Here is a 15,184-nt window from a genome sequence, read left to right on the forward strand (position 1 = left end):
CGAACAACCTCGATTTTCCCTTCCTCGCTAATGAAATGGAACACAAAACTTGGAAGTCTCCACAAAAGACACATTAAATCCAGCATATACCGCCGCGTTGCAGCCAAGCAATATAATTTTTCCATTGTTACCCAAAACCACCACATTCGTGTTCAAGGGCATGCATCCAAATTAATTTAAAAGCTGCTGTTGCCCGTAGCCTACTGGATTACAAACAAGCTTGGATAAGGTAAATACAACCTTATTATGAAGCTGGGTCGTTCGTTTGAAGCACAAGCAGTAATTTTAGAGTTCGGCTGAAGTTGGATCCTGGCCATACTATATCACAGTTCGCCTCCATTGCAAAGTAACTTAGTCACTGAATCAAAAGCACTCTCCACCAAGCAAAAATGACCCATGAATGGACGACATTTTAAACAACTAATGACAAAGTGAACACCTGTTTTGTCAAAATGAGGTGCATGAGTAGTTTCTGTACAGGGATGCCATCCTTACTGACTATGCATACACATTATTGAAAAGTAATGATTGTGACTTCTTTATTTCGTCCTGTGACATTGATTTCTGCGTAAAACTTAAAGACTCATTTTGTTGCATTCAGTGACTTTTAATTCAGTAACCGAGTTGCTGTGCATGTCAATTTCTTCTTTGTTATAAAGATAATCACTTACTTTTGGGCATGTGATTAGTAAGGGGTATTGCAGCATACCTGTGTTCAAAAATTGTTTTATTTCTATGGAGTGAATTTTTATGTGTGGCCTTCGACAGAAGTGGCAAGTTTCTTTCGCTTTCCAGTGTATATACTAAGTCAATACTAATAAAAATCACAACAAAAACAAAACAAATTGTGCCTAAAACGCCCTTAAAATGTTGCGAGAGAAGTGTCAAAATATCCTTTAAATAAGACGACACAGTGGTGTCTGAATTTATAATAAATGAATTGCTAAAATGAGATGAATTTAAAATTTCATTAAAACGTTCGATGCATTGCATTCAACCCTTTCACAAGCTTGGCAAAGTCATGAGTAACAATGTGTCATACAACCCCCCCCCCAAAAAAAAGCTAAATTTGTCACAAAACCGACAAACGCTTCTCAAAAATCTAAACAAATATGGCCAATACTGAATACAAAAGGGAACCTACTTGGCAATAACATTCAGCTGCAATCAATCAGTAGAAAACTTTCATTTCAGAAGAAACCTCACTTTCCCTTAAGAGTTGTGTATTTATAAATGGAACAACATTTTGCCCATTTTTGACAGCAAAATAACCCATTCCAGTGCAACCGGTCCCTAGTTTTTCTGAACCTGGAGGCATTGCTATCAACTGTTCAACTTAAGTACTGATTTTTATAAGTCACTGTCAATATTGTCTGGATAATGGCCCTGATTTCATAAGTACATGCAAATCAAAACAATTTAAATAAAATATGACAGACAAAAAATACATGGACATGACAATGTCTATCTATGCTCATGAAGTCTCAGTGCCTCTCTTGAAAAAGGATTCGCTGTTAAGGCCGTCAGCGCCATATTTGACCGATTCCGGCTCTGGATAAAATGCTCTGGATAAAATATCCTTCGATGGGTTTTGTTTTGCTGTGACAGTGAAATTCACAGCAGGAAATGGAGGAAACCTGAGGGCATTGTGTGAGTTGACCCAAACCAATTTCGGATGGATTCTTAGTTTCTTGGGGGTGGAAGAACTCATCAACACTTGCAGCATGAGAGTGGTTGATATGCTCAAGGAATCCCCATTGTAAGGAGCTGACTAGTCCGGAAACAAAACAATGGTCAAACGGCCAATTATTTTGGGCATTGAAATTGCAATCGAGCAGAGTGGCACACGTTTCACAGATACTTTGCAAAGTGTCGCAAATATTGAGGCCACATGCAAATGCATAACCCGAGGTGAAATTGGAGAAAAATTAAGTAGCCATGAAACAACCACCAGAGGTTTTGAAGACGCAACAGCAGTAGAGGGCCTCTGGTAAACATTTGTGTTTGCCGGAAAGCACTCAATAAAATACCTTCTTTCTTGTGTTCTACATTAACTTTCACATGAAAAAATACCTGGAATGGTAAATTTAAGATTTTCCATATTTTAAAGGAGACTGTTTCAAAATCCGGAAATCATGAAATTCCTGAAGAAAATTCCTGAAATCGGGAGAGATTCTGATAATCTCACCCCTGACATCGTGACTGCAGTAAATGCTTGCAGTAAAAAACAAAACAAAAACAACAAATACAGCAAACTGAAACAAACGTCATAACTTTATGACTTTGATGATTCATAATCATGATGCATGCGATTGCTTGCGGTAACACCACCTGGAATATACATGTTCCTCTTTTGTGAGTAATCTCTAAAAAGAAACGGGTGGACTCCATGTTTTGGACAGTATGCTCTCTCTGTCTGTCATCAGCAAATGATGTCAAATCTCACCTAATATTTGACAAATTTTGCCTGTTCAGATTGGTAAGGTGCAATTTATTTTGTGAAAAAGTGGATCGGTGTGCTTCTAGGTGGGCAGTCTTGGCCAAGATGCAGAAGCATATCCGGGGTGCGTGTGGGGCAGTGCTATCCCTTCCTTGAAGACAAGTTACATTTTTGATCATTTTCAAAAAAATTGAAAGTGCCAGCATTTTAGAGACGTAACTTACACCCTTTTTTGGGGGGGGTGGGGTTAATGAGGAGCCTGAGGGTTGAGAAACCTTGGACAGTCATTTGACCTGACCAGACCCGAGGCCTAGATACGACACTGCCAAGATGTTATGACTTAGATTGTGTTCATCATGCATAATTATACGTGCACTGAATAGCACTGGTCAACAGAGGGCGCAATTTGCATCATGATGATCCTGCATCTCCAATGTGAAATTCAACAAATCAAAAGGAATCGCAACTTGGCTACAAAACACAATACATTACGGAATGAAAGCATTGTAGAATTAACATTTGCAGAGACTTGTAAGGTCAAAATAATATTTTTATCCAAGAGGGAAATACGGGAACGGGGGAAAAGTATGAAGTTCTTGAGCCTAGACTTCTAGATGAGATGCAAAAATATGACTTGTTAGGCACGAATCACATTTTCCGCTTTGGAGATTGATTGTCTTTGCAGTAGCAAAATGGCATCATGTTTGGTCGTGAGTGTCGGAGGCAATCAGCCTGCGTCCCATACCTGTTGATGCGACTGATGTCCCCTGTCGGCTCATAGACGATGAAGTCGGCCTTGCTCTGCGGCAGCACTCGGACCGTGCCCTCGAAGAGGCCGTTGCCGGGCATGGTTTCCACGGTGACTTGGTAGAGGACGGGCAGCTCCGAGACACGCACAGTGGCGTTGTCGTGGAAGTTCGCTTCTCGATGGTTGTCGGACGTGTCAACAAAACGCAAGACCTGTGCACGATGTGAAAGGTAATTTCTGAGATGCTACAATCTTTGCGTTTTCACAAGCTCAGTATGGGGTGAATCCTAGCATAAAATGTATATGTTCCTTTCAAGATACCACATGTACATGTACTTGAGCATATCATTTGGATGCCAAATCTGACTGCAATGAATGTAAATACATGTAAATTGGATGTTGTCTCAGATTCTGAGATTGGAGTAAAAAAACAGAAGCCGAGTTCAGAGTTGATAGAAATTTACTGGGGCAGACACACAGAGGGTGCTGTGACTTTACTGATGACGGTCGAGGGAAGACGTGTCTACAAGTACGGTACTGTTCAGCTCCCCAAGCAAAACAAAGTGCAAAGTACCACCAATTTCGGTGGAATGTGCACAGAACCGACTGGTGTACAACTGCACTGGAGTGAAAGAGTGAACTATGGTCACAGAAACATCCCAGCTAAAATGCATGTGCGTGCATGAATGTAATTCACAGAATATGCAATGTAGAGGGCACAGAACACACAAAATATGTATTTGCTCTAACCAAATATTCACTGTAAACATTGACAGAAGCTGAGCACACATCAACCCAACGGCATTTACATGTACTGTAGCAGCAAATGATTTCCTTAAATCATTATGCCTTGTGTTCACCTTTCTTATCAAGCATGAATTTAGCCCAAGATTATAGGTGACAGAACAATTGTGGAGAGTGGGTGGGGCAAAAGAAGATAAAGGGGGAGAGAAGAGAAGAACAGAAAATTACATTATTCGGAAAAAATAGCTTCAAGTGTTCCACACCTGTTCATTTGGGACCATCCTCTCGGCATTCAGAGCCACATTGAGGCGGAGTTTGGCACACTTGTGTCGGACGGGCTCCGTCTTTGCGTTGACACCCTCCACGAGAGCAGAGGCAAGATGCCCCGCCTGCGAATGACATGTGAAACAAATGACAAAATGGGAAAACAAAAAGTTATAGTTGATTCCAGTTTGGTGTTTGAGAAATGTTCAACTGTTTCAAACTCATTTGAGGCAATTAGAGGCATGCAGCAAAGAAAACAAGAGTGTATCGTATGTGGTCTCATTGTAACACGCGACAACTTAACTTGATCACATACTTTGGCGGAACTTGCTATGAGCCCCGAGCTGGGCCAAAAGATGGCGCAAGTTTCCTAGCAACGGAGACACCTTTGGTAGGTACTGCACTTCACTGCATGTAGTTCACAAATGAATATGACGAATATGGTAGCATGGCTACCAAGCAAAATGGACGCTTCTCACCAACATGGCTTTTTTCAACCAGTGAAGGGGTGCTTCTACTCAAGGTGGATTGGGGACTGCTGAACATGCTTTATTGGGCAGATTCAATGCGAATGTTTCCATCACTGACTGCTTCACTATTGAACACGGCATTTTGCTCATGTGAGGAAGCTGAGGGTACTATGCATTGCCCAGGTTGTAAAAAACCCATGTCTTACATCACTCCAGATGATAACTGTTTTGTTACATTGTGCCTGTGTAGAGACATCTCAGGAGAAACCATGACTGTGATGGCAAGTGTTCTGAAACTCAACGAGCCCATTTGAAGTCACAACAACTTCAGCGAGGGAATTTAATTTCAAAGCAGTAATATTTCTTACTCTGGTCAATGGATTATTACTGGCTAAGCCTATTTGGAAAGAGACGAAGGGCGTGCCTAGCTCCTTCAGGGAACTGAGAGCGAAAGATGGGGCAAAATGGAGGCCATGTGCACAGAATGTAACCTCACAACATGAAAGGTCAAAGGTCAAGAATGCGCTTTTGCTTGAATACGTGCAGTAAAAGGGAGCTGTAAACCTCACCATAAACAGAAATGTAAACATTACACAATTTGTGTATACATGTTACATGTATGCAAGTGGGGTTTCGTCATCATCATTCAAGGACAACAAATTGTCCTCTGTGTTTATGCACGGAACGTACACGTATTACTCCAAGCAGTCAAGGGGCATGCTAGCTCTGTTTGCTCTGGTAAAAAGACCATTTTTTTTTTCCTTACCCACTCAGCACCAGCTGGCTCCCAGGTCAAGCAGGAACACCAGTGGGCGGCAACGTGGGCATGGTCACACGTCCTCTCACGCGGGATCTCGCTGAAGAGGCTGATTGCACGCTGCCTGACGCTGACAGGCCTCGTGCTGTAGTGCAGCACCGAACGCAGGGTCTGGTGGACGTCGAATGGTGTGGTAAGTCTCTTGGTGTTCGCCCGGAGGTTCTTGGCTATGTCCGGGTATCGCTTGGGCATCCAGTCGGGCAGAGTGACCGACATGAACGGTAACCGCTCTTCCAGCTTCCCCTGAAGCGTCTTGCGGATCGCCGAGTACCGTGAACCGTGATCGCCAAACATGAACAGAACCGTGTTGTTCAGGAGACGCCGGCTGTAAGCGCTGACGAGAAATCCGTGCAGGTCTTCATCCATTAACCTGAGCGGATTGATATTGGCGTGAGTCAGCCCGACAAGAAATGTGAAGGCAAAGTGGGGCTTATCCTTGTATGCCACCATGTAATCAAACAGGTGGTCCAGCATCACGCTATGGACAGGCCGTGGCCCAAGGCAGCTGTTCCTGACCTGGGCAGCATTCCAGAACGTCCGCATGTAATGATCGGTAGGCTGTTCATCGAAGCCGTTGAAGCGTAAATTGAAGGTGGCAATTCTTGGGCTGTCCTCAGCAAACATTGTGGCATATCCGCTCTTGGCAAATTCCTTCCAGATGAGCGGGTACGCGTCTACCGACGATGACCCTGGCTCCCCCTTCCTGATCTCAGGCAACTCCAGCTCGGTCTTACCGGTCAGCATAGGGATCAGCGCTCCAGCGGTGGCATCGGCGACAATGTTATATCCTTCAAGGAAGACACTCCCCAGTTCGGCTAGAAGGTCTGTCGTCAGAGGCAGCTGCCTCAAAAAATTCATCCTTGAGGTTGCTTCTAGAGCCAGCATGACTACATTCACTCCAAGACCATCCCTGGGCGGTTTGGTGTCACGCAGCCGCTGTAGTACTTTGGGTTTGGGCACCACGCTGGCATGCACATCGAAAAGAGCTGGACTAGCCTTGTAGAAGGTATCAAATTCCTCGTTATCCCTTAGATCAGTAAAGGCACCGTCAAAGTCGTGCTCGGTCAAGTTGCCTTTCTCATCCAGGCAAACCACCACTGTAAAATCCGAGGACAAGTTATACTGAAGTGGAATGTCCTTGTTGTCAGGGCGAGGATTATAATCAACATTCACCTTGCTCGGTGAGGAAACAAGACTTAAAAAGTCGTTCACTCTGTTGATGGCCGACACGTAGCAGGTCCTGTACTTGATCTTTCGAGTTACAGATTTCCGCAGCACCAGCCTCCTGTTTTTGACCTCAGTGAGCCTGATCCCTTCGCAGTTGAGTGGTTTTGGCTCTTTGATGTGCGCCTGAATGGACCCGTCAAAGGGATTGAGTTCGGGAACCAGACACGTCTGCTTTGTCCTGTCCCGTCTGGTTCCGTTCACCGTTCTCTGCTCCAGCACTTTTCGGACCTCCGCCCTCATCTCGTACTTCTTGTGGCTGCCAATGCCGACGACCGAATCCCTCCCCTTGATACGGTCATTGTGCATAGACACATTAGCGTGTTCGAGGATGGTCAACCTCTCCCGTTCCTTGAGTAGCTCCTGTCCTTCTTTTCCGTACAATTTTTCCTCTGTGAGATCGGCGGGCCAGATTTTTGTGCCGTTTCGCCCCACCACAAACCGTTCCCGCAATAGTGTACTGGCCAGAGGGTTGTGGTACTCTGTCAATGGTTGAGGCCCCAGTCTCCGTCTGGCATGCGACTCCTCAGATTTGTACAGGAACACCACAGTGACAAAAGCACAGGCAGAAATCACCAAGATGATAATTTTGACACGGTGCCGCAAGCAGAGACAACTCATTCTGGCGATGCCCATTTAGTAATGTTCATATTTAAAGGCAATCCTGAAAAAGATGGAATGTATACACGAAATGAACTCAGATGAATTTTGAATCTGTGCATTCTAAGAGGAAAGATGCGACAGAATGTCCTCAAGCTTTCATGCAAATATAGTAGTAGAACTGTTTTTACATCTCTAGACCAGCGACAGTCCTCCAACAAACTACATGTCCAAATACTTCTCAAAACATCCCCCTGGACATTACAAACTGAAAGCAGACGACCCCTCCCAAGAAAAATATGATTTTCTTTTAAAGAAATGTTTATTTGTGCTGTGAAAATTAAAATCAACTCGTCCAAAAGTCTGTCAGTCAAAGCATAGTCCTAATATAAATTTACATTTGTTGGGAGTTTCATATACGGGCTACACTAATTTTCCCTTAAAATGGTTATACCGTCAAAAAGTACATGTTGTAAAAAGTGAAATTCAGCTGAGAAATTTCCAAAGTATTAACTTATCAAACACGTTCTTTCAGTTTTTCACACATATACACTATTTGTGCACAGGGGCATGAAGTGCTGCCCGTAAAGAACTCTTCCACTTTCTTAATAACTTTTTCCGGAGTTGCAGAATACCCCGCCACTTAAAAAAATGACTGGTTACGTGGGTAGAAGGTGAAAATCCCTTGAGAAGAGTGTGACATTTTGACCTGCACCTGGCTATGGGGTTGATCGTGCGGGTACCGGGTGGCGGGGTATTCCACTCTTGGCTACATGTGTGGTCTTGGATCATAGACGCAGAGGAACTAATCTGGGTCAACTTTTTTCATTGGACGATAGTCTCATTGTGTTTGGTTCGATGGAAATTCCACCACCACAAAAGCCTTATTACAAGAACGTGAAGAAGTCAATGGGCAGTGATGAGACTTGAGAGTGTTACTGGCTTCAACTAGACGCATATTGCTCTATGCTGTAACGCTCAGTCAATATTCAAACTGTTGGACTTGTGCCAGTCTAGTTTCAGACTTCAAACAATCTGACCGGAAATGAAATCACGTTTCTTGTCTGTAGTCTACAGCAAAATGTTGGAAAATGCTCGCTACACTTTGAGACCTCCACACTGGCTGAAGACGTCGTCTTTGCCACATGAACATGATGAATATTGCTGGCTGAAGAGTGAGTGAAATCGGCCTGGTTTTGTTTCTGAATATTTTTTTTTCGATATCCCCAGTTCAGGGAATCACGTGTGCCACGTCATACACGCAACACTTGTTGAAGCATGACTAGCGCAAGACTGTGCACTCTGCATGCTTGACCTACCTGCTTTACATTCAGACGTGCATTTCATCTCACCCTCTCGATGAAATGTGAGTGTTATCTTCAAGTGACGAATTCTGAAGCCACCGATCTGAAGCTTGTTTTAGGTGATTTCACTTTCACAATACGGCCTATGCAAGCTCGCGCGCCTGTCACGCCTTTGGATACGAAATGCATGTACATGAACATGTACTAGGTACGTACGTAAATAAGGCAAAAGTAAACTTAATCCCAGTCCAAGTCGAAGTCTAGCACTTTCATGAACACATAATGAGTGAACAATTTCCTCTTCTTCTAGGTTAGCCAGCATATGTCATTAAAACAAATCTGTAGAACGAGATGGGATCTGTTGTTTTTGTTGGATATCTTTGGTGAGCAGACTTTTGCCTCAACGTTAGCTTGCGAATTATGTACAAATTGATATTAGGCTGGTAGGCACTTTAGGGTTTTTGGACAAAACCTGTCGAGCGTTGATGGCGCTGCGCAGACCAACCATCGCAGTGTTGCGGGGTTGCTGCTGTTGGTTTTGGCTGTTGTTCCGAAAATATGTGACATGGGCCCTATTATTTCTTTGAAATTTAGATGAAGTTGGACCCTAATACAACGGTGCTTTATTTTCGAGTGGTTTGAGTGGTCGCAATTTGCAATGGGCACTTAGGCCTATGTCAAGACTTGCATTCGGGATCACGGGCCTTCCTAAACGAGATCCTCCATTTCGGAGGAAAATCTTTCTCCTGGTTATTGGGTATCCCTCCAAACTGGTCAGTAATTAAAACTCGATGGAATTACTTTCTTTCGGTGCGTGTCTCAAAGACCTTGGAGAATTGTAAGAATGTATCCCAATTTTGAGGGGAGAATTCAGTCTTACATTGTAAGACCCCATAAATATAAATGTAGGCCCATGTTTACTAGCTCGGTGTGCAAGTTAGGCCTGGAGTGCAGTGAATCCCTCTGCTGAAAACGTGAGAAGACCACTTCAGCGGGAAATTTGGAACCGACTTGTGAAATTTGCGTTCAGAATTTCGGTCTACGGTGAACTATGCAAGGGCAGATCCAGACTTTTTCCCGGGGGGGTTCAGGCTGGAGAATTTTTTATTATCTCATTTTTTGGACACGCACAATGATGATGGAATATTATACATGGCATATGTTTTTACAATGGTATTGGTGCACGTACTTCAGTTTTTAAAATTATTTTTTTCCATCTTCCCTCCCCCTTCTTTTGGTCTCAGAGCGCGGGGGGGGGGGGGCTCGACCCCCCAAACCTCCCTCGACCCACCCCTGCTACATTGTACGTGTATGGCGTCTCATGGTCACCGCATGCTCGTCACATTTTCTATCTGAGATCGAGGGGCAGACAGAAATATCATGCACGTCTCCAAACTAATGTATCTGTGACTTTGAAGAGGACGGCAAATTAAACATGAGAAAAAGAGTCCATCCAAACAATGAGGATTCTGAAGAATTTCAACACTCAACGTTAACAAGCCGAGGCCCAAGTGATAGTAATTATTGTGAAGAATGCTCAAATGCTTGGGCCTGAAGGACTATGATAAAGGCTCCGTGTGCTTAACCATAAACTGGGGTTGGCCTGTTGTTTGATGCAAAGTACGTTTAAGATTTCCAAATAAAATGCCAAAGATATCACAGATTGTACAAAGCAGAATTGAGCATTGACGCATAAACCTTTTGTATAGGCATATTGTTGGTATGTATACTTTAATAATATTCTTCAGTAGAGGTCACACAGTACAATATATATGGCATTTTAGCACAACTCACGCACGGCAACTTACACTGAACATTTCACAGTATGGTTTGGTAATATTTGCATAGCTTTAAAAATCTCGTGACGATAAATATCAATGCTCCCCATGCGAATTGGGACTTAATACACGGTGTAACATCATATTTGAGCTTAAATTCATATCAAACATATCACAGGCAGCGAATTGGTTTATAATCATGTGCCCAAACACGCATTCATTAATGGTACAAACTTACACAAATAACGGGTACTGCTTACACGCTGCGATTGCCTCTACGGATAGAATGGAATTTGACTTAAGATTGAAGTCAGATAATGAAGGGATGCGTTGATGATTTTGATGTCGCAGGCGACAAAAGATCCACTTCCACGTTCCGCAATGCAATAAACATTTCCTTCGAAAGTTTCACAGCTATATAATAGGCAAAGCAAGATATAAAAAAGACAAATAGGTACACATTTAGTATTAGTGCGACTTGTAGAAATAGTATTTTGATTATTTCAACCAAGTTGTATATAAAAAAGACCATATCTTGCAATGAACGTTGCAAGAAAGCGCAACGTTGTACGCAGTTATAAGTTATTTACACAATGTACAAATTTTACATAAGAATGAACAATTATAAAGACACAGACAGTGCATAAAATTTCAATGAACAAATATTACAGCTCAAATAAATGGCAAATGGTTTGAGAGTAATTTTTTCTGGGTGGGGTTACATTTTTCTCTTTTTCAGAAAATGAACGAGGACCTAGTCCTGATGAACAGCGAGGGACCCCGTCCAAAAAGGAGTTGCAACGGCTGTGAACGATTGTCTCAGTTGAAAAGGTAACCCAGTTTCTAAGCTAAATTCCGTGTTGGATCCTTATTCAATTTCCAAACTTTTCACCCCCCCCCCAACTTGGGGTCCAGTTCGTTCCATTGTATTTTTCTTTGATCTCTTTCCAACCTTACATCCCTTTGTTGCTCAACCATGCCTTCCATGCAGTCCCCTTTGCCCCTTTATCCAGCCTGCAGCTTTCTTGACCTTTCCTTTTGTCCTCTTGCATTCACCAATGCTTGGTTGATTCCCTGTGTGCTTGTTTGTCCGGTCCACTTGTCAGTTTGACTTTGAGAAAGATTCGGCTTGGATCGAAACGTCAGGCCCTCCATATCTTGTAATGTTCAAACAGTTGGGTTAGTAATTACACCCGTGAAAGTATAATGGCTGACAGGCTTACACCCAACATTAATTGCGGCTTGTTACATTTGACTGAATGAGCTCCTAATCCTTAGAGTATGATAAATGATGGTCAGCCCTGAGAACTTGGTATAAAGTGCCAAAAAAGCGAATGATTTCAACTTTCGTGTAATCTAGCATTGTTGGGCACAATGCTATGGAGAATGTGACTGTATTATCAGTGGAAGGGGTGGGCAATAACATGACTGATGGCAAGCATTAGGCTTAAAGACCTCTCTCCATTTGCCTACTGTATAAAGGGTTTGCATGGCTGCCATCTTGCAGGCTAGTGCTGTTGTTCGGCAGGGTATGCACAAAGGAGGTTTCCCTGTTGAACTAGAGAACTGCCTTGCAAGATGGCTACCTTGCAAAGGCTCAATTCCTATAGGCGGCTAAAGGTAAGAGAAATATCACCTCATTACGTACTGTCTATTACTAAAGGTCCATTCAAATTTCAGTATTTAGTACATGTAGTATAGGGTTTAACAGTTGGTGATCTGATGACGGCGTCAGTGAGATTTTGAACACTGAATGAACTGTTCTTTTGTTAAAAATGTGGCGAAACTTAGGCCAGCCACAGTTCTACCAGCGTCTAGTAGACACAATATATGCGAATGTGGCAGAGAAAGAGCGGGTACTATGTTATCCTTAATGCCAGCCGACCCCGGCAAGCTCGGTGGTCGAGTGGTTAAGACGTCTGCACTAGTAAGCAGGAGGTCGTGGGTTCGAGTCCCACCCGAGTAAGCTTGTGACTTTTTTTGCAAGCTCTCAGACAAGCACTGAGCATACAGTGTTTATTAATATATATACGTTGGGTAAGGGCAAAACCCGTTATATAAATTATCCTTAATGGTTGAATGATTTCACGGAACACTACTTCCCGAGACGTATTTTCTGTGACTGTAGCTTATTAGATCGGGCTTTTTCAAAGGATTTTTCGTTTTGAAAACAAAATGCCCAGGGCATTAGGAAACACAGCAGTTTCCAAACTGCACATTTCCAGTCTACGTGGAGAAAGTGGTGAACAAAATCCCAGGAAAACTGCAAAGAAAGGTGCAAAAGTGAGGCGTCATGTTTGTGCTGCAAGTTATCACTGCGTGCACGTTGGATGAAGTACCACGTTACAGGCCTGTTACAGTGAATGGCGACTCCTCTTTCCGAGTTGACTCGAAACGCACCTTTCTACTCAACAGAGACATGTGTATGGGCCTTTTACCGAAACCCCATTTTTCTCCTTTGAGGCTTCATTCGGTGTCGTAACTGGGGTACATTTTGCAGGGGGGGACACAGTTTCTAAAAGAGCACTCAATCAGGTCAGTCACAGTTCAAACACTGACAGAGGCGGACAATCTTCAGATTTTTCCCCTCTCTAATTTCTGGCTCTGCAGTCAGTTTGAAGCATGCAGGCCTCCGTTTGGAGCGAGCGAAACGACTCCAAAATTTGGCCTCAAATTTGACAACCTGATACTCCCATAGAACTGCTTCAGTGAAGTTGAAAAGAAAGACACGGCCACTTTCTGGAAACTACTGTAGTACCGAGTCAAAAGGATCATTCACTTTAACTGACATAAACGTGACGGTCACTGTTACAATAGTTGTGGAGACACCAATGAAAAAGGGTGCAAATTCTTTGGAACATTCCTTTAAGTCGCGGTGATCATCGAAACAATACCAAACATTAACTCCTAAGCTGACAGCTGAGGTGGGAAGCGCACCAGTTTAACCCTGCCGAGGTTCACAGGCGTGTATATGCACAGGTTCATCTGGAGTTAAAACCGTTCGTGTTGTGCGATCGTGGACTGAGTGTGCAAACGATCAAACCTGCCGGTCTTTGTAAGAGTTACTGATGTAGGAGGGCAGATGGGAGAAAGACAGTCAGGTACAAAGTGTCCACTTTTCCGCAACAGCTTTTGATGCAGATACGTGAAAACACCCCTCAACACTTCAACTGTGGTTTTAAATTGGTATTAAATCAGCGCCCTCGGTGTCCACAGGGTCTATAGAGATACCAAGGATGTAAAATCTACACCGCAGCTTTTTGCAATGTGAATGGCACTTGACGCTGTGCTGATGGGATCAGGCATTCTCCCAAATGGTGGCATTGTCGACGGCTACATCCTCCAGCGCCGGGAAAGGTCTCATCGTTCCAACCATATGAAAAGTTTGATTTTCATATTAGTATAGGATCCGGAATCAAATGGTGGACCGATATTAGTTTGGAAACCTCCGAGTCCGCGGCGTTACATTACCAGGTTCGAGCATCAAGGAAGCCAGTTAAAAACAGGACTGCGATTCGCGACCTTCTTTGTAAAATTTCAAGGATATATTTCTGGCTATTTAGCATCGCCCAGCATTTACAAACTGAATAGAGGCGGCTTCCTTGACAAACAAACATAGGGAAAAATTGAAGCACCGCGTACGCAGCCGGCTAATATGTCGACCATTTCCATGCTCTGCAAAAAAAAGGCCCTTCCGTGTCAACCTCTTCGTGGCGCACTGTATTGGGAATCGCCCGTATCCTTGGCCCCTGAAGTACATAGATTATACTTGGAACTCGATGACGTCGTTACCAAAGGTGACATTGTTCCTATTCATGTTCTGATTGAGTCCACGGTGGGCAGGCGAGGCCGTACCGTGGTTGTTAGCGGCGGCTAGCCGGCTGCCTGCTCCCTCGGACATCTTCTGTTGCTGCCGCCGCTCCTCCTGCTGTGCCAGGTACTTGGCGGCCAGCTTGGTCTCCAACTTGCGCCGGTCCCGCATGTAGTAGATGGCGCCCAGGACCAGGACATTGACGAGCAAGAGGAAGCCGCCCACTGCGATCACAACGCTGAGCTCCACCGTGAAGTTCCCCTCAGAGGGCTCGTCCTGCTTGACGGGGCCCAGGGGAATCTCGTTGCCCATCGTCGGTGACACTGCCGGCGACGCTGTGGGCGCGTTGCCCGGAATCTTGTTGGTGTCCTTCTTCTTTACCGTGGTCCTGGGAGCCGCTTGAGTCGTCAGCGGGTCGGAGGCGGCCGTGGTGGTCGCCATGCTCAGCGCGGGGAGCGTGGGTATCACGTAAGGCGGCATCACGTCGGCTGGAAAGGCCTTGCTTATCTCTGGCACCAGCTCCTCCCAGAAGGAGATCTTGTGCAGCCGATAGAAGTCGCGGATCCTGGGAGAGATCCCAATATGGATAAACTCCTGCGTTCCCTCGGTGTACGCCGGCCAGGGCTCCAGTGTCTCGTACGGGAAGCTGACCTTGTAATGGCGGTGGATTTTCCTGGGCGTCTGTGGCACGGGCATATTGGGGTTCCTAAAGTAAACATGAAATACATAAAAAACGGTATTACTTACATTTATGTAAACTCCAACAGATACTGTCAAAGTTTTCCCTCTTAAAGAAACTTTGATGGCAGAATTTCCTCAACGTAGTCTTGTGGTGTCTCAGTCAATATTTGAAGAACTTAGATTTTCATTATCAAACAAACCCTCATTTTTGAAACTCATATCTGAACTCGGGAGACATCACAGTTTACACATTTCCACATCCCCAAATTAACGTAGTCAAATACATGTACAAGGGAGATCACC

General features: G+C 44.1%; 2 protein-coding genes across 5 annotated transcripts in view; both read right to left on the reverse strand.

Annotated features, from left to right (window-relative positions):
* Positions 1-87: 87 nt before the first annotated feature.
* LOC110980804 (uncharacterized) lies at positions 88-8,825 on the reverse strand. Of its 4 annotated transcripts, none has more exons than XM_022237792.2 (4): positions 8,627-8,825; positions 5,433-7,371; positions 4,196-4,321; positions 88-3,400 (listed from the first exon to the last, which is right to left on the reverse strand). In XM_022237792.2, exons 2-4 carry the CDS (start codon positions 7,341-7,343, stop codon positions 3,089-3,091), a joined length of 2,349 nt encoding a protein of 782 aa, XP_022093484.2. In that variant the 5' UTR covers positions 7,344-7,371; positions 8,627-8,825; the 3' UTR covers positions 88-3,088. The 4 variants fall into 4 exon arrangements, with proteins under 4 accessions (XP_022093484.2, XP_022093486.2, XP_022093488.2 ...); XM_022237794.2 differs by lacking the exon at positions 8,627-8,825 and adding an exon at positions 8,348-8,464; XM_022237796.2 differs by lacking the exon at positions 8,627-8,825 and adding an exon at positions 8,199-8,270.
* Positions 8,826-10,310: 1,485 nt separating this feature from the next.
* The window catches only part of LOC110980823 (neuroligin-3-like), a 43,481-nt gene continuing 38,607 nt past the window's right edge, over positions 10,311-15,184 (reverse strand). Inside the window, exon 9 of the mRNA XM_022237828.2 lies at positions 10,311-14,906. Coding sequence (XP_022093520.1) covers positions 14,153-14,906 — 754 coding nt within the window. The 3' untranslated portion in view covers positions 10,311-14,152. The remainder of the gene's footprint in view (positions 14,907-15,184) is intronic.

The sequence above is a fragment of the Acanthaster planci genome, linkage group LG14 (genome assembly GCF_054643075.1).
Source record: "Acanthaster planci isolate LZ-2023a linkage group LG14, COTS_SCS, whole genome shotgun sequence".
In the NCBI taxonomy this organism is placed as follows: Eukaryota; Metazoa; Echinodermata; class Asteroidea; order Valvatida; family Acanthasteridae; genus Acanthaster; species Acanthaster planci.